The sequence below is a fragment of the Peromyscus leucopus genome, chromosome 16_21 (genome assembly GCF_004664715.2).
Source record: "Peromyscus leucopus breed LL Stock chromosome 16_21, UCI_PerLeu_2.1, whole genome shotgun sequence".
NCBI lineage: Eukaryota > Metazoa > Chordata > Mammalia > Rodentia > Cricetidae > Peromyscus > Peromyscus leucopus.
In genome coordinates, this window is record NC_051084.1 from 57062738 (window position 1) to 57083000 (window position 20263).

Genomic DNA, 20263 nt, shown 5'->3' on the forward strand with positions numbered 1-20263 from the left:
CCTTGATCTGAACTCATGGCTAAGTTTAATTTTTAAAATTGTCTATCATTAAAATGCAAGAGAGAAAGAAAAAACTGTGTTTGTGGCAAAGTAGAACTAATTTTTTTTCCTCATAACCTTTGTCATGTCACTTACAGAAATCACATTGTTCTTAACTCCCTGGCTTATAATTGATAATATACAGCCATAATATTTATACTCAGTCTCATCACAAGCAGGTTGGCATGTCATTAAGTATACATTACTGTTCCCTAATTTTGAGCTTAAAGTTTTCATTATTAAGTATGCTTATATATGTAAATATATGTGTAGATAGTTTAAATCATTGTCATATTATTGGACTCACAAAATGATGACATTTGTTAAAATGTAATTCAATTTAATAGAGCAAATTATGACCTATAATATCAAACACTACTCAGACAGACATCCAAGTAGATATTTATGAAATTAGCCATGTATAAATTTGTAAAGGTAAAAATACTGAAGTAATCAAGAGAGATCTATTACTGTACATCTAGGCTAAACGTCAGTTTCAATATTTAAAAGAAGTCCTAATTAATGTGAGCTGACATCCAAGTTACCAACATGTGCCATTCTGATAGATAACCAGGTTTCAATGAATTGTTATCTCTGCCTCTGCATGCATAATGTTAGACCAATGTAAGAACACATCTTCATGGTCCTGCTAACAGAGTTTTGATAGCACAGTGTTTCTCTAACAGAGTTTTGATAGCACAGTGTTTTTCTGCAAACTGGTTGTTGTGAGCCCTCAAGAAAATAAGTAAGCAGGTTATAGCAGAATATAAAGTCAATATCTTCATCAAATAGGTTTTCTAGCAAGGGACTCACATTTAGAACAGATTTCTCACTGAAGAATGTCTTGCCTTATAATCTGGTACACGCCCATTCTTTCCTTCAGCACCAGTTTGGAGATCAGTTACTTGATTAGCCTTTAATACACTCCTAAGTCACTGACCAACTCTCCAAAACAAGATAGATAAATGGATTGGCATTTCTGTCTTTGGAATTATATTCCAAAGGATTATTCTATACCAAATACATGATATAGAGCTAAATTGCTCCTAGCCCTGTATAATTAGTGATTCAAATGTTCTGAGAAAACCATCCCTTGTAAAAAGTTTGGACAACAGCATGTGTGCTTAATGTAAATATACACTGCTGGGCAGACATGACTGAATTGGAATTTGGTGCAAAGCAAAGGCAAAATTTCAAGTCAGGTTATAAAATCTAACCTGGACGTGATGCTAGACTAGAATTAGAAGCTCACTCTGGTGGTTTTTAAAATTGATGTTTCCTGTCTCCTTGTACACTGGTTTTAGATAATGAGAAAACTAGGCACAGTTTCAATGTGATGCCAAGCACCACCATTTTTATGAAACCCAACACTAATTGGCTTCATAGGACCCTGTTTTGGAGTAAACTTTAGTTCTATGTGCTGTTAATATAAATGATAGAGAAGCTTTCATTCACTTGAAGTTAAAAAACATCACCTCTTCAGGTGAGGGTGAAATGGGGAGCAGAAGGATATTAACAAATTACTTCAAAGTAAATGGCTGAAACAGTAGGAAATCCATTTGGAATAAATTAGCAACTTGCAAAGTAGTTTTCATGTACAGTCAGTCTTTAGCAATAGAAAGGGCTTTCCACAATAAAGAACTAGGCAAGAGCATATCAAACATCTCTGCTCACCAAAGCCTCGGAGTATGATTAGAAATACATTCTGCCTCATTGGACATCAAATGAAGAAATCTTCAATTATTCTCGCTGAAAACTATTGACTACTTCATTCACAGTGCTGATAGCTCAATGGACTTTGCAAAGAATGGTTTTGCTAACAAGGTCATGACAAACAGTCTTTGTATTAGCATTGTACACATCCCTCTAAATTCATTTTCCTATGAAATGCTTTGTACCTTTGTATGTACTGTCATATAATTAGATTTACATTATTCATGCATGTCCAGTGTTAGTTTGATATAGTGCTTACAGGATGAACAATCAAGACAGTATTTCATGTTTGTTTGTTGTCTTGCATGCAGGTGAATCTGGTGTGGAAGAGTGGTCCCAGTGGAGCACATGCTCAGTTACTTGTGGTCAAGGGTCGCAGGTGCGAACCAGAACTTGTGTATCACCTTACGGGACACACTGCAGCGGCCCATTAAGAGAATCAAGGGTTTGCAATAACACTGCCCTCTGTCCAGGTAGTGTTAGCAGCAACTACGACTGTGGATGTTTTGAATTGTGTCATGCTACGCATTTGGAACCATTTGTTATTTTCATATGATCTGGGTATAGGCATTTTAATTAGAGTCTATAAGTGTAATTATTCTCAACTGTGATATTTTATTCTGTATGTGATTATTTCAGCTTTCAGAGCAGTCAGGATGCTAGATAAGTGACTGTCTCCCTACTGCAAGTAAGATTGGAATTTGTAGAGCTATTTCAAATAGTATGCAAATTCAGTTATTATTCTTGTGTTTTTAGGTGGTAAAAAAAAATCCAACTGCATATTTGAGGAAATAAAATTTTCAAGCATAGTAGAAATATGACATGTGATTGACAGTTTTTCAGTAAGCAATTCTCCTACTAGCCATCTGACCGTATCAAAAAAATAATAATAATAAGTATAGTAGACCTAAGAATGATCTTTCATTTTACTTCATAAACAATCTTGAAGTGATTCTTTTCATCATGGCTATCTACTGCTTAAAAAGACAAGAAAGGGCTGGTTAGAGTCAATTTACGTTACATCAAAATTGTATTATTTAATGATGTTCATGGTCTTACTGTGTTTGTTTTACCATGTCCAACCGATAAGGTCTTTTTTTTTTTTTTTTTCAATCAGTCCCAAAGGAGGAGTTTGGGTTGTGCCCAATCATTTGATGAATGGTTGACTCTAAACTACATGACTGCCGGAGTTGAGACTAGACTCTCATAGACCTTACAGAATCATCTGAACGGGAGATGTTCTAAAGAAAGGTCTTGCCACCGTAGGCCTTCCAACCTCCAAGTCATGCTTAAACATTCTCTAGGGGGTAGTCTCCATTCCCAGAGTTAACTGATTCTCAGTTGCTAAAACCAAGAGTGAGGGTCCTGGAAGAATGATCAAGAATAATGCCAATTCCCCAGCAGAACAGGCAAATGTAACCATATAAGAAATGTTGGAATGGCTGTTACTTAGTGGGTATGAAACTTGAAATTTGCAAAATTGAAGATTTCTGGTGGTCTGTTTGACTGCTGCATGAATATATTCAATACTGTTGAATTGTAAACTCAAAATAGTTTCCATAGACAATTTTATATTATTTATTTCTTAAAAAAAAACCAAAAAACAAAACTAGAGATCCTGGAGGAAAGAGAAAATGAAGGGGAATGATGCAGTGAGTTGTAAGAACCTATTGTGTAAGAAGTAGAAAAGCAAAAGATAAAGACAAAGTTAAACAGAAAGAAACCAAGGCTACAAAGCAAAGAAGGCACAATTATCAGTAAAAGGACAATAATTACTGCTGAGAGTAAGTAGAAGTCAGTTGAGACTGCATGATACAAGAAAGAATTGGGAATGAAAAATAATACAAATCAAAGAAGAAAAACATAAGGGAGTCATTGAAAAATGATGACAAAAGACTAAAAGTAGAGATCATAGACGAAACACATTTCAGTTACATGAGCTGGGAAAAAAGGCCAGGGAGATAGAGACTTACAGTGTGGTAGTGACACCTTCAGCCCTCAAGCGTAAACGCTGTGGATCCTTATTGGAATAAAAGAGAATGGCATCTTCTGGAGAATACTTACCCAGGAAGCCTCACCACAGTATTTACATGATGATTTACAGGGTCGACTTCCCTGTTCTCAACAATTAAAATAGTATCAGTAGAGCATTATGATACAATTGATATATACATTTATCTTATGGCTATGCACAAGGAGAAGGACAGGGTCTATTGACGAACCTATTCCTAAGTGGGAATCAGATTGGTTTCCAATATCCTTTCCATTTTCATAGCTTACCTTTCAGTGACCACTTACACACATGTGTAAAGTTCATGTATGGAAGTCTCCATCCCTCTTTCAGAGGGGGATGATTAGGCCTTCAACTGGGAACTGAGAACATCCGTGGGAGCATCCAAGTCTCCCCCACATGTGGAATTGCTAAGTTTTCTCTCCTCATGTTTCATGTCAATAAAACTGAGTAATATGTCATTGACAGCTTTTTTGATTTCTTAAAATTCTTACCCTTTCCATGCATAAGAATGTGAACAGTTTCTAGTCTGTCTTTCACCTTCATGTATAAAAACTATTTCTCTCTCTAAATTTTGCTTGAATTTATACATGAAAAGTATATCATTGTTATAATTCATTTTGTTAAAATGATGATCAATTTTTATTTTTAATTTTCCAAATACAAAAGATAATTTAGCAGCTTCATTATTTTAAAATGTCAGATAAATACAGAGTTATAGGAAATAGTTTCTTTCATATGCTATCTTTTTTTAATTTACCATATTAGTAAATGTTATTTTTAATATGATATATAATGAAAGCAGTAAAAATCAGGAGTAAATTTTTAAATGTTTTAAAATTGAAGAAGTATTTCAACCAATATAAACATCTTTCTAAAATAACAAATTCTGCTTAAATTTGTTCACAAATCAATACCTGACCTTGTCATCTAGAGAACTCTAATTTTTTCTGTTATGTAATGAACAAAGCACAAGAAAAGGACAAATTGACTATTAAATCAACTCTTTACAAAATGTGTGGAATGGGAACATTCTAGCTTAGATTTATTTGTACTATAAAGGAAACTCATTAGCATGACAAGGGACTTACATTTTATTAACTCTCAAATTCTTCTTTTATTCAGACCCACTGATACAGATACACCCTGGACCTTTTGCAAATTTTGTGCTTTGACATTTTTTTAAAATTTGGCCGGTTGTTATTATTACTATTATTATTATTATTATTATTATTATTATTATTATTATTCAGAGTAGAAATGTATGGAATATACTAAAGTAGATTGGGAAAGTTAGAGAGCAACTTTTCAATTATCTAGTTAGTGTTCCAGCTGAATTTCCGCTCTATATTCCCCTCGAGAGTTCTCAACCTCTGTTAACTGAACACCAGCGTTCTGACCTGGCAAATCTTTGTTTCGAGGGGGCCATCCTGCTCATTCGTGTGCTCAGAGGCTTCCTTGGCTTCTACCCACTTGATGTCCATAGCACTTCAGTTCCTTATAAACTGATGCAACCCAAACTGTCTGTGGATATCAGCAAATGTCCATGTGGGTGGAGTTACCGCCAGTTGACAATCTCGGATCTGTACTGTTTGGAACTGAATTAACGGTAGAAGTTAATATAGTCTATGGAATGGTTTGGTTGTTTTTTTTTTTTTTTTAATGAATGTCAGAGTTGTCATATTCATTTGTTTCTAGAGTAAAACTCTTACACTTAAAAGGGTTATTTTATATATAATGCAATCTAAAGCATATGAACAATTCTAGATGTTTATTTCAAAACCCGGTGATAATGTGTTGTGTATTATATATATTTTATTTTCCCTTTGGCTTCTACAAAGTAGGGACATGACAATATATCTGGTACCAAAAATCAAGAAGAAAACTACAAAAATGGATGAAATTGATGAAAATTAAATGACTTGAATAGTATTATTTTTCAAATTCACTAGATAACTAATGAATTTTTGTGTTTTCCTGTAAAATAAAAGATCTTATATAACAATTTCACATTAAATTGAAAATTTGATCTTAACATAAATTTTATAATTAGACTAATATAAATCTTATATAATCTAAACATTATAAATACATGCTACAACTTTCTGCCAACTCAATAGTCTTCAAAAATGACAAATTTTTAATAATTTCTTATCACATAAGAAATTAGCAACTTAAATGATATGACTGAATTACAAAACCTCAATGTATAACAATAAAGACTGCTAAAATGCCTAAATAGCATTAATTTTCTGATTCCAGTATCATGATTTACCTACTACTAAGATTTCTTGTCAGTTTTTGTGGTTCACAAAGAAAAATTTTCCAATTTAGCAGTTTAATGTTTTCTAATATTGTGCTATGTACATTGAGTACTATAGTCATTTGATAAAAGATCATACTGTGTCGTGAACACTGTACATAGTGGAGCTGGTTATCATTAGTTTAAAAAGTTTGGTAACCAGAAATAAATGCAAGTATTAATAACATATAACTAAAAATAAAAAATAGTCATATAAATTACTTGGAGAAGTCTTTCTATGATTAATGTTTACATGGATGTATGTACATATACACACACATATTTAAAAACTATATAATACTTATATGTACATTGCTAAATGCAAATATTAGATATTCTGTTATTAGTATATACTAATTAGCTTTGGTTTACCCAGATTGTCATGAGGTAGATTAAAAAAAATAGTTTTCTCCTCTCTCTGATATTTTTCCTAAATATTGTTTTTTAAGAAACTTTCTAGTAACTTTCATAGAATCATTAAATGACTATTATTGAATTAGACTCTAATTGGGTTGCTGTTTTCAATGTTTGAGCACATTTTCAAAACTTATTGCAATAAGGAAACAACATAAATGGAAGAAAATGGTATATCTCATAAAATTGTCATTTTTTTTGTGGAATTCTTTTGAAATGTAGTCCAGATTATTTAAATTACCATGTAAAACTCTGTGTTGATGTGATGTTTTGAGGTATATCTACTTACACTGTGGTACAATGAAGCATTAACATAGCTTATAAAACTATATAATATTCTTGAAAGACCCTACAAGAACAGCTGTTAAGTACTTTAACCACAAAACTAATAGTAGCCTGTGGTAAGGCACTGGCTAACCAGTTGGATTTCAGCTTTAAGGTAAGAACATGAAGAAAATTGTAGAAATATCACATTTACTTATAAAGTACCTATGCCATTTTTTATGGGCTTGTGCGTAGATTTGCCAGTTGGAGGAGGAAACTGAACCTCCGTTTGCCATTTCTGTGTGAGTTTATACTCCCTCACTCCTCCCAGGAGTGATCTCAATCATCCATGCTCAAGACAGTGGCAGAGTTCTAAGGCAGAGGGTCTGCACCAAGACAGAGGGTTCTCAAGAGAACTTTTCTCCTGGCTTCTCTGTATTCACTTTATTTGTGAGGCAAATACCCTAGTGTTGATAATTAGGATGAGAGCAGTAATTTGACATTCAGAAAATAAAGCATTTAAACTTTTAAGTGCAGTGAGCTTTTGTAAAATATGCCAGTATTCATTTACACAGCATCCAATACTCATTCAAAAATTAAATTTAAAAAATTCATAGTATTGCTTCCAGCCAAGTTTGAATTATGGAAAATGGGATGTTTGAAGTATTGGTATTTTCATGGTTACTTTAATTCTATTTCTATTTAATTTGGTTTTTGTGGCTGTGTTTTAGAAATATAATTAGAAGAGTTTCCAGTTCCATCAAACTGTCAGAAGAGGGAGATCATCTTCTAGTTCCATGACTTTGAGAAACATAACGTGCTTATCTTGAAATGGGAGAGGGGATGCTGTGGGAGTAGATCCAGTGATTGAAATATCCTGTTGCTGAAAAGATCATAAATTTACCTCCTAAATTTTAGATGAGAAAAGTATTTTTAAATGCCAGCTTAAAAGCTATTTAAAACATATACAATTTTCAGGGATTCCATTTTTTCATTTTCTAACACAAAATATTTCTGAGACTTCACGGGTATTAGAATTAACTCGGTCATTAGCTATTTAAATAAGAATTTCTCTTAAAAATTCAGCTCTGTTAGGAGAAATTTAACTTTCCTTATTCTTCATAGGTGGCCATGCTTTAAAATAGCTCATGAATGTTTTATCAAGAGAAAGAAAGGGGAATTTCCTTTGAAAGAGGTTAAAAATGGACTAGTTTAAAATTTATGGTTCAGTTGTAGAAGAAAAGCGCATACAGTTTTCTGTTATTGTAACAAATTCAAAAATTAAATTTAAAAGTTTAAGTCTGATAAGAGTTGTATTGAAAGTGAGTTTTCCAAATATCTTCACATTTTACTTGATGATTTCTTTTCTTAATTATACAGAAAGAAGTCTCTGACTTTGATTCCTTTCTTTGTGGCTGAAGCTTCTTTGCTTTATTCCAGTACATGGAGTTTGGGAGGAATGGTCACCATGGAGCTTATGCTCCTTTACATGTGGCCGAGGCCAAAGAACACGAACCAGGTCATGCACACCTCCTCAGTATGGAGGGAGGCCCTGTGAAGGACCTGAAACACATCACAAGCCTTGCAATATTGCTCTCTGTCCAGGTAAGCATATTTGGCATTTGCTGAAGCTTGCATTAATGTACTTCCTATATTGTCCATGGTGTAACAGGACATATATAAATAATATACCTATTATGGAGCCTTCCTGGAAAAGTGTTTCCACTAATTAATGTCTCTTATCTGGATGAAACAGGACAATTTCCCTGCTTTCTGTGTTTGTGGTGACACTCATTTTCTTGAGTGGTACCAATTGGTGTTCATCTTCCCTAAATTTCTCTATGTATATACATTGGTGTTTTAAAACAAAGGTTTATTTGTGCAGAATGTTTCATTGTGAAGAGTCACAATGAGTTCTTGGATACTGCGGACAGTTGTTACCTTCCGATATAACTAGTTAAGACTTGGTTTAGAATTGTTTCTCGTGGTGTTGCTCTTTACAACCATTCAGTCAAGGGGGTCACTTGGCACTGATCACACGAGAACACTGCCAATATTTTCTGAGAAGTATCATAGGACAATATGCATAGTCTTCCTTAGAATGTATTTGTGTTATCCTAACACTCTCCTTTGCCTGATACTCCAGTTCTCCGACATCCAACTTTGCTAATTCTGCCCATTATCCCATAGCCAGGTCTCCAAAATATTGTCATTTACATTATTCAAGCATCAATCAAATAGTTGCCTAAAGAATAAGAAATTCTAATCTCTGGTTTCAAGGGGCTCAAAATTTAGGGAATAATTGTATGTTCATAACTGCATAAGTGATAGAATCTCCCAGGAAGATATAACCCAAGACCATGAGTGGCAAACGGCTAACAAGAATGACAAAAGGTAATGTTAAAAACAGAAATCCCTCCTTAGCTCTTTGGATGGTTTCTTGTTAGACCAGTTCATAAACTATTGTGTATGAAAGCAGCATGGTGGAACTCCTCCTGGTGCTTTTCGGTAAATGTATTTTCCAACACAGATTCAGTTTCTTCTATACTCTTAAATTATTCAAGTCAGTGGTCTAGGTTATGAGGCAATCTTTCAATGTTTTAAAAATTATATGACACAAATGTAACCACTAGAATAAGTCAGAGGGAAGTGGTGAGAAATGATATACAGTACAATGTATACATATATAAGTTTTTCAGAGAAAAAATAAAAAAAAATATCTAAAAAATAAATAAGATTTTTATATAGTTCTATGAAAAAATTCTATGAGTTCCATGAATTTAGTGAGTGTGCACATCAATAGTAATTCAATTATGAATACTAGGGCTCAAAATCATAATTTATTATTTGCAAATCATTCCCAGAAAATCCATGCATGATATCATTGATGTTCTTTCCTTGTGCATACTCCCCACATGCACAATTATATGAATACTGCTCTCTTTCCTAAGAGTTTTCAAAGCTTTTTCAAATGTTTTTAGAAATCTTCCCCAGTTCATATTCTTTAAGTCAGCTTTATATACTTAAATTCTTCATATTTTTTCTCTCCTATAATTTTTATTATTGAGTTTGGGTATACCACAAACGATGCAAATTCCTGTACTGTATCTCACTTTCCTTACTCTGAATTGGAATTCTTATAGCTGTGGCTTTTCAAAATTTTCATTCTGTAACAGAACTTTTTCTCGTATGATTAAAAAATATACAAGATCTATTTGGCACAAACTCTAGGAATTCTCCTTTAAAAGAATTGTTTTATAGCTAAACTCCACCACCTCCATTGCCCACAAAGCCATTATCAATCAGTACCAGTGAGGTGCAAGGCATTGTCAAAAAGAATACATACTCCATAATTTCAAGCAAAGATTCATATATAAATGTATACAGTGTTGAATGAAGTACAGTAGTCTCAATGAAATAATGTAGTTTAATGGTTGTAGGGTTTAACCTTACATATCCTAAAATCTTGCTATCCCGGATCCCTTAGACATGATCTTATGAGATACAGATGTGATAGGAAATGAGCCACTAGTACAGTCAATGGTTACACCTGCACTATATCTCCTTGGCATGATCTGGAATAAAGTGCAGAGAAAGACAAAAGAAAAGTACAAAACCACAAATTACATCCTCACTACTGTAAGATGTAACATGTGAGCTGTGCTAGTGTATGGTGATTTCTTTTATTCAGTGAAATATACAAGGATTTCAGAGCCTTTCTTTTAAGAAATGTTCCTAAACTTTGTAAGATACTTTAAATGTGACGTAAAATGGGAATCAAAGAATGAAATACTTTTCACTCATGCAGTTTGGTATGCAACCACAAGTACTTAGTATTCCATCAGATGCTTTCCTTAGGCAAGGTCCAGTTTCTCTCACATCTTTTGAGGAAGGGAGAGCCATTTGCCTGACATCTAAACAAAGAGAAAAGAGAGGAAGGAAAGAGGAGCTACAGCATTCCTAAGTTAGTTGGTAATTACTGTCTTTGTGTCTTTCCAGGTTGCAGTGGTAGAATACCCGGACGAAAATAAGTTCAAGGAGAAAGGGTGATTTGGGCTCACAGTTCAAGGTGTAGGTCCCCATGGTCAGGAAGCCAAGGCAGGGTTTTAAAGCATCTGGTCAAACTGCATGTAGTCAAGAAGCCAAGCAGAGTCAATGAATGCTTGGTAGTTCTCAAATGGCTTTCTTCCCATTATTCAGTCTGGGATCTCTGGACCAAACAATCATCCTGACAATAATTAAGGTGGGCCTTCCCACATCAATTAATGCAATCAGGATCATCCCTCAGAGGCATACTCAAAAGCTAACCTTAATATAAATAATCATCCACAGGTATGCTCTGAGGGTTATCACCCAGGTGATTGCAGATTCTGTCAGGCTGACAATTAACAGCATCACCCTTACTACTTTAATATCTTCTCTGAGAACAGCAGCTGCTGTTGATGGGGAAGATGGGCTGAAGCATAGAGCAGCAGCAGGAATCAGCTGCTTAGAGTTACTATGGAAGTGTGTGTGTATACTCGTAGTGTTTAATTGCCCTTGTTGTCTTTCTTATCCAAATAAACCTAGAACATAGTCCATCCTACTTTGTTTTGGTTGCTGTTTTCTCTGAAATTTTATTGCTTGTAAGTAATTGAGCATTCAATCCATGGTGGTGACCACTGACATCTTGGAATATATAGAATTTCTCTTCATTTTCCTTCCTATTTAAGCAACTTGGTTCCTGGTATTTCTCCAACAAATTACAGTAAATGCATATTCTTTTCATATGTGTGTGTGTATGTGTGTGTGTGTGTGTGTGTGTGTGTGTGTGTGTGTGTGTAATATATATAAAATCTCATTTCAATTTCTCTAATTATATTTTCTACATTTGTTTCATTATCGTAATGGGATGTGATGATGGGATTTGTACTTTCATAAGGACATGTTTAATTTTATGTTTCTCTTAATCTTTTACTGTAATTCTTACTCTCTGAGACTTGCCAATGAGACCTTTTAGAGAGAATTAGAAAGGGCTTATCAAGGGATTTGGCCTTGTGTGTTAAGTAATTTGGTGAGAGACTAAGAAGAAAGAACACAGTTCTGGATTGGATTGGGTGTTGTTAGGAAGGATTATTCTTTGATTAGGTATCATATATATTATGTAGAGTAAAGGGAAGAATTTTTGTAATTGGTAAAGAAGTACCAGTCATTCATGTTCACTGAGAGATGAATATTTTGTACAGTGGGTGATTGTATTAATTATATAACCTTTTTTTGTACATGGGAGTGAACATAGCTGACAGTGATATTCTATAGATTGGGTGGCTCCAGAAATGATAACACAATCTCCAAGCATAGGCAGGCTGTTAACAATGGTAGGTTCTAACTATGTCAAATCTGTCTTTGGACTTCTCCTATTGGTAAAAGCTTGTTATTAGTGGTTTTGACTTGTATTGTTATTTAGCTACATAATTATGTCAGATATGATGTACCTTCAATTCTCTTGTATACCCAGTATGAAAATGATATAGGCTGATAGCTTCAAAATAAAATCATGCCTTTGAAATTAAATCTTAAGTTTTTACTCAAAATCTCAATATTAACAGACATATAAATTGACTTATATATAATGTTTAAGGATGAGAAGAATTAGGGATTCAAAAGTACCCTTAATTTTGTTTCAGATTTAGCATTTCTCAATCAGAAATATGTTCATATAGTAAAGTACAACTAAAATAGATCAAGAGTAACTAATGTGTAAGTGACAGGTACAAGACCAAATTACACGAAATATTTATATATTCTAAATCTATCTAGCTATAAATATATATTAGATACATTCTCTCTCTCTATATATATATAGATAGATTATAAATATATCTCTATATATTTAAATTACCAGGTATACAATATATAAAAGCAAATTTAATTGTATCATTTAGTGGGAAACAAATGTTCTGGAAGCCAGATCACATTCAGTTCCAATTCCTAATTAGTGATGTTTACTTATACAACTTGTTATTGCCTTTATCATTCCTCGTTTTTCTCATTTATAGATTGACCATCTATATGACAGGAATGACATGCTTAAAGTTCAGTAGAAACACTAAAAATGTATAAAATGATCGATTGTGGAAGAGACACAACCAGATTTGCATAAGGATATTACTTTAATATTAGGGTCTTTCAGAGGATATGTCAAATAAACCCGAGATGTAGTTTTTGAGCTCTGTAGCCTTATCTTAGAGTCAAAGAGATTCTTCTCCCAGGCTTGTCCAAGTATTCAGCAAACACCTGTGCTGTCTGTGGGGCTGAAGTGTCATTCTGCTCTCCTGTCTGAGAAATGCATTCCTGTGGTGCCAGACTCCCTGCCGTGGAGCCTTGCCCCAGGTCTGGTTTCCTGGCACATTTGCATATTTTTGCAAATCCTGATAGGGAACAAGCTGTATACAAAGGATAGTTGCCCAGACACCCCTGTTTCTGTAACCCGCTGACCTAACATTTCGCTCCTTAGCATTCACAGGAGAGTAGGCTGCCTGTCCCTCTGCAGGGAGCCCTTCTGGTGATGCAGTGAGTGGGATGACACTAAGCACTTGTGTGCACTTGGTTCAAAAGGTCTGCAATTCCCTCTGCTTGAGGATGTTACAATTTGAAGTTAATTGCTGCCCCATTAACGTGTTTTTTTTTTTAATTAATTTATATTCATCCTAATATTCTGGCCTGTTTCATGGTGATTGTTTGTTTTATAACATTTTGGGTTTTAACACTGTGCCAGTATTCTTTAAGTTCATAACTTATAAAAATTTTCTATTAATTGTATGCTATTTATATAAGGGTTTGTATTGTGTTACTGTTTTTTTTTTTTTAATTTCAACTTTCTTCCTATAAGAGTCACTCACTTATATGAATTACAAACTTCTAAAATAATATTGTATTCGATTCTTCTTTTATTATATAGTTCATTTGAAAACAGCAAATAGGATACAGATTTTTTTTTCTTTTCCTGTTCCTTTCCAAGGCAAGAAGTCAGGCTTTTTTTTTCAAACATTTGAGCCTTGTGTTATGAAAGGATCTTTCAGATTCCTGGGTGACTCCTAACTAAATGCAAATAGGAGCTCCCTGGCTTTTCCATCATTAAGTCAGACAGCTTTACAAGCAGATGCCAGGATTCTTCTGCTCACAAGTGCTCTCTGTCTGATTTACTCATTCAGCAGTATTCAAATGGAATCACCGCTGAGATAGTTTTGATATCCAAAATAGACAAGACCTAATGAGTGGGATGAGATCCACGTTACCTATTCTGTGACCTTAACTCCTCTTCATCTAGATATGCAAACAGACTAAAAACAAAACATTTTCTAAGATATCACATAAACTTTAATAGGAGACAGTTATTATTTCTCCCAGATTGGCTTGGTTGTGTCTGGCAGGATGAAGTCCCTCCTGCAGTGCCAACATGTCAGCCTTTGCCACTGTGGCTCTTCCAGCCCTAGAAAATGGGGGTAGGTTGTCGTATTGTTTAAGTGACGTGTAACTGTGTCCTGTGACTTCGGGGTGTAAGGAAGCACCCTGCATAGGGGTTACAAAGTTTGCTCTCTCAGATTTTTCCTGTTTCAGAAGAAAGCCTTACTGTTCTCTGTTCTAGTTCCTGATTGTAGAATGGCTCCTGAAGCAACAGGTGTTTTTAAATTCAAAGATAACATTTATTTAAAAAGTAAAAAGAGTCAAACTAAAATGCTTGTCATGAAATTGAACAGAACTGAAAGGGCTTAGAAATTGATGACTCTGACCTGTGTGCATTTCCTGGAATAAATTATGAGGTCTCGTGGAGCATTTGAAAAAAAAAATGGTTTTCTCTGAGGGGCAAAGAGAGGAAAGAGTTATATTTTAAGTAAAGTATGAAGGCGGGTTTTTATTATCATCACCCTCGACACCGTAGAAAGCATATCAGAATGTCTTACCCCTATCTAAATGTAATAAATTTGTCCATCAACATATTTTTCCATGACAGTCCCTTCCCCTTATGTTCCTCAGCCCCTGGTAACTAACATTCCATTCTTTTTTTTACATTTTTGAGATTTTTATTAGGGCTTCATCATGAAGATATAATCCATGATTAACAGTGGTTAATACAATTTATATGAGTAAAAGGCTGACATTTGCAAGCTTTAATCTTGCTGAGTCCTTTGGGTGGCCAGGAATCATTTAAGATCCCACAAAGAGTCATCTCCTTAGAACAAAAAATAAAAAAATAAAAACATTATTACTGAAGAAATTCTAAGAGAGTTGAGATCTCTGTGTTAGAGACATCTATTATTCTGAATCTGAGAAAGACCTTAGGGGTTCCATTACAGAAACAAGGGACAATCAAAAGAAAGAAACGGACATTTAAATGCTTTACAATTCTATATGGACACAGCCAGAGCAGAACTTCACTGACACACATCATGGTCAAAATGTCCGAAGTACAGAACAAGTACTTTTCAAAGGTACTGTCTATACTTTAGTTTTTTTTATTTCCAAGCTTCAGAATTTCAAAACTGATGGATAATCTCATGAGCTCCATTCTCAACTCTTCCTTTTTTTTTATCCTGTTTATTTTTTTCTTTTATTTTACAATACTATTCAATTCTACATAACAGCCACAGATTCCCTTGTTCTCCCACTTCCTGCCACCCTCCTCTTCCCCCCAGCCCACCCCCCCATTCCCACCTCCTCCAGAGCAAGGCCTCCCCCAGGACTGAGATCGACCTGATAGGCTCAGTCCAGGCAGGTCCAGTCCCCTCCTCCCAGATTGAGCCAAGCATCCCTGTATAAGTCCCAGGTTTCAAACAGCTATCTCATGCAACGAGCCCAGGACCTGGTACCACTGCCTAGATGCCTCCCAAACAGATCAAGCCAATCAACTGTCTCACCTATTCAGAGGGCCTGATCCAGTATTCTGTTCTTAAGATCAACACATTTAGATTACATAGACATACAAAGTCATATGACTGGTGTCTTTTTATGTCTGGCTTATTTTGCTTAACCTAATGATCTCCAGTTTGATTCATGTTGCAAACCACAGGGTTTTATTTGCTTTACCAATGAATACTATTCTATTGTGTTTGTACCACACTTTCTTTGTTCATCTATCACTTGAGAGGTAGTTCCATTTTGGGGCTCCTGGCTCTTCTGGTACTGCTATAGTAGACAAAGGAGTACAAATGATTCTCCAATTTACCAGTTGTTGGATCCTATTCTATGATCACATTAGAAATTTTGTTTTTTGAGAAAAGTCTACAACATTTTCCATAATGGATGTACTAATTTGTATTCCATATGGCGGGGTATAAAGATACTCTTTTCTTTTCTCACCATCATGATAAGAGCTGTTTTAATTTGGGCTTTTCTTATTCTTTTTCTATATACATGCCAGACATTTGTCTTCTGTTGAAAAGTGTCTAACTAGAATGCTCTAGAATGCTTGCTTTTTTTTTTTTTTTTTTTTTTTTAAGAACTTTGGCTGTTTGTCTTCTCAATATTTGAGGAGTTCCTTTTATGTTATAGATGCCAACTCCCTCTTATGCGTAGAGTTTGCAATTTTTTTTTCATCCAATAGGTTACCTCCCCTTTCATGATCGTGCATTTACAGTGCAGAAACCTTGGTTTTATGTAATGTTACTTGTCAGAGTTTTGTTTGCTCCGATTTTTGTCCATTGCCACATTCCAAAGACTTTCTCCTGTGTTTTCTTCTAGTAGTTTCTTGATTTATACCTAAGTCTTGGTTCCACTTAAGTTGATTTTTTTAAATGGCAGAGTCTAGTTCCATTCTTCTACAAGTAGATATTCACTTTCCCATTACTTTTTCAAATAAGGTGATCCTTTCAGCAATCATGCTTGTTAAATGTAGTTAGAAGCTCTTTTGGCTCTACATTTATGGATTTACTTATAAGCTGTCTATGGTTTTTTTGTTTCATTAGCATATATTATTCCAATATCATGTTGTTTTGGTTATTGCAAGCATACAATACATTTTGAAAACATTGTACAATGCTTCTACTTGGTTCTTTTTTTTTTTTTTTTTAATCAAGAGTGCTTTTGTTATTTGTGGTTTTAGTGATCCATTGAAATGTAAAAATTGCCTTTTCTAGTTCTGTGAAAACTGACATTGATTGGTATTTTGCTTGGTGTATCAGTTACTTGTGGAAAAAAAAAAGCTGGCCAAGCAAGCTTTATAAAGGAGGGATTTATTTTGGCTCAAAGTTCAAAGGCACAGTAGTATATCATGGTGGGAAATTCTTGGTGGCAGCAGCTAGAATCGGCTGGTCACCTTGTATCCACAGTCAGGAAACAGAACAATTAATGTGATTGCTTGGCCAGCTTTCTTCTTTGTGTTCAGTCTAGGACCTATACTTGTTCTACATATAAGGTGGGTCTGCCCACCTCACATGAGCTGATCTAGACAATTTCTCATAAGCACACCCAGAGATGTATTGCCATGGTGAGTTTAAGTCCTACCAACTGAACTATCAAGATGAAGCATCACAGTCCCACCCCTTATAGATTTGACACCCAAACATATCACTTTTAAGCTAGAATCTCCCACTCCTTGTCCCCATGTATACACCTGAAAATGCAAAATACACACTCAGTTCAACTTTAAAAGTCCCATTGTCTTTTAAATTCTTCAACCCTGCTTATCATAAGGGTTAAATATAGTGCAAAGTCTAAGACTTGACCTTAGCTCCATCCCCAGAACCCACATAGTGGAAGGAGAAAACTGACTTCTGTAAGCTGTCTTATGATCTCCACACACTCATACATACTGTGGCATATGCCTACCATACAAAGCAATAAATGTTTACATTTTAAAAAACAAAACAGGCTGTATGTTTCTAATATTCAATGATAGAAGTAAACATTGCATGTGCAAAAGGGGAAGAATGGGAGCATAGCTAAGAGTTATTAGACAGACAGCCATCAAAGCAAACAACAAATCCCGCAGCTCCGTGTATGTCATCTAGGGCTTGTGATGGAATCATGTAGGCTCCAAATGTCTTGTGCAGCACCAATTCTCCACCTTTGCTGCCTTAAACATACTGCCTGTCTCTTGACACAAATCCACATCATACCTTCAGCCTTCATTGGCAGACATCTCATGATCCAACATCTGCAATATCTGAGGGTCACTCTTGCAACTTAGGCTTCATTTTTTTTTTCACAGCTTCATAAAGTGGCCTTTGAGGGCAACCTTGAGGGACTCTGACCCTGCCACAAAACACTTAACCTCTGCATCTCTCTGGATGTGTACTCAAGACTTTCTGATTCCTACAGTCCTTCATCAGCCATGCCTTCAAAACTGGGATGATATGGTCAGTGTGCCAAATTCATCTATCAGCTCAGAGGGGTCATGCTCTCCTGGATCACCGTTGCATTGACCTCTGTGTGCTCATCCTGTGGTGAAACATTGCCCTGTACAATTGTTTTTTTACGAAGGGAAATCCTTCAATTGGGATCTCAGTTCAAGCTTGTTTCTTTCACATGATTAACCATTTTCAGAAGATGAATGCTTCTGTGAGTAGGATCTTGTCTCCATTTCCCATTGCCCCAGTGAAAAACACTAATCTCTATAACATTACAGATATTTAGTCCTCTGCACCCTTCTTGTTTAAATCATCAAATGTACTCTTAATACCTTTCCTTTCAAAACCCCACAAATGTCTTATCTTTCGTTCTTCATTGTTCTCTCTTTCCCTGTCTGATGAGATTGGAGCAATGAGCAGTAGTCATAACTCAGCCTGAACACTAACATATCTTGAAATTCCCTCAACCAGATAAATAAGTCCATCACCTCTGAACTTAGTCTCACTAAAGTACTTTGGACATGGACCAAATACAGCCAGATTCCTTACCAGAGGATGCATGCATAGCTCCTAACCCAGTTCCTGGTACAGCCGTTGTTCCCCTTTTAAACCACATAAGAAAGGCGTCCACTGTCCACATTTATCTCCTCGCTCTTTTCTTCTACCCTCTCATGAGAATTACCCATTGATCTGCTGACTGCACTCAAGGGCTTTTCTAGCCCAAAGTTGATCATGACAGGGAAAATATGACAACAGGAATTTGACACAGCTGCTCACATTTTGTCTGCAGTCAGGAAGCAAAGAATGGCGAATACTAATGCTCAGTACATTTTTTTCCTTTTAATTCAGCCCAGAATTTCTGCCGGTTAAATGGCCCTGCCCATACTTAGAATAAGTCTTCCCATTTCAAATAACCTAATCTAGATACTTCATCACAGACATGCCCAGAGGTAGTATTACATTGTTATTTCTAATCCCAAGTAGGCTCCCTCAGTATTAGTCTTCACGGTAAGGTTTGTGTTGAAACTGTAAATCATTTTGGATGATATGAACATTTTGACAGTATTTATCCTTTCAATCCACAAACTCAGGATGTCTTTCTTTTTCTATGTTCTCTTCCATTTCTTTCACCAATGTTCTGAAATTTTCATTGTAAAGAGTATTTAGCAGCACCGCTGATTTTTGTATGTTGATTCTGTAAGCAACAACTTTGCTGAATTCATTTATTAATTCTAATTCTCTCTCTCTCTCTTTTTTTTTTAGAGTCTTTGATTTGTATGTATATAAGACCATTTCATCTGTGAACAGAAAGGATTTGACTTCTTTGTTCTTGGAATGTGTACTATTTCTTATTCTTTCTTGATTGTCTAGACTTCCAACTCTATGTTGAATATATGTAGAAAATGTTAGTACCCTTGTCTTCTTAGAGATCTTAAAGACAAAGCTTTCGACTTCCTTTATCCATTTGATTTAATTTCAGCTGTTTGCTAGCTTGGTATGACTTTTATTACATTTAGGAACCCTCTTTATATTATGTTGAAGTACCCTGCTTTTATTATGTTGAGATATTTTCCTTCTGTACCTGATATGTTTAGCATTTCTGTCTGGCAGTGATGTTGGATAATGTCAAATGATTTTTGCTACTGTTGAGATAATAGTATAACTTCTATTCTTTGTTCTCCTGATGTGGCCTGCCATGTTTATAGATTCAATTATGCTGACCCACCCTCCATCACAGAAATAGATCCAATTTGAGTATGTTAATTAATTTTAATGTGCTATTATAATTGTTCTTTTGTATTATCAAAATAGTCTTGCTGAATAATTTTGCTTCTATGTTTGAAAAAAAGAATATTAGCCTAAGATCCTTCTTCAATTGTGTGTGTGTGTGTGTTTTCTAGTCTTGGAATTACATTAATGGCAGATGTACAGAATGTTTGTGTCTTTGTAACTGTTCCATTGCTGTGAAGAGACACCAAAACCAAGGCAACTCTTATAATAGAAAGCATTTAATTGGGGGCTTGCTTACAGTTTTAGAGGTTTAGTCCATTATCATCATGGTAAAGAGCATGGTGGCATGCAGGCAGGTGAGAGAGGAGTAGCTGAGAGATCTATATCCTGATCCATAGAAGAGAGAGAGAGAGAGAGAGAGAGAGAGAGAGAGAGAGAGAGAGAGAGAGAGAGACAGAGACA

General features: G+C 35.2%; 1 protein-coding gene across 4 annotated transcripts in view; it reads left to right on the plus strand.

Annotated features, from left to right (window-relative positions):
- Positions 1-20263, plus strand: part of Adgrb3 (adhesion G protein-coupled receptor B3) — a 738549-nt gene that overhangs the window by 263613 nt on the left and 454673 nt on the right. For all 4 annotated transcript variants that reach the window (XM_028868115.2, XM_028868116.2, XM_028868112.1 and 1 more), the window contains 2 exons: positions 2064-2225; positions 8184-8348. In XM_028868115.2, coding sequence (XP_028723948.1) covers positions 2064-2225; positions 8184-8348 — 327 coding nt within the window. The remainder of the gene's footprint in view (positions 1-2063; positions 2226-8183; positions 8349-20263) is intronic.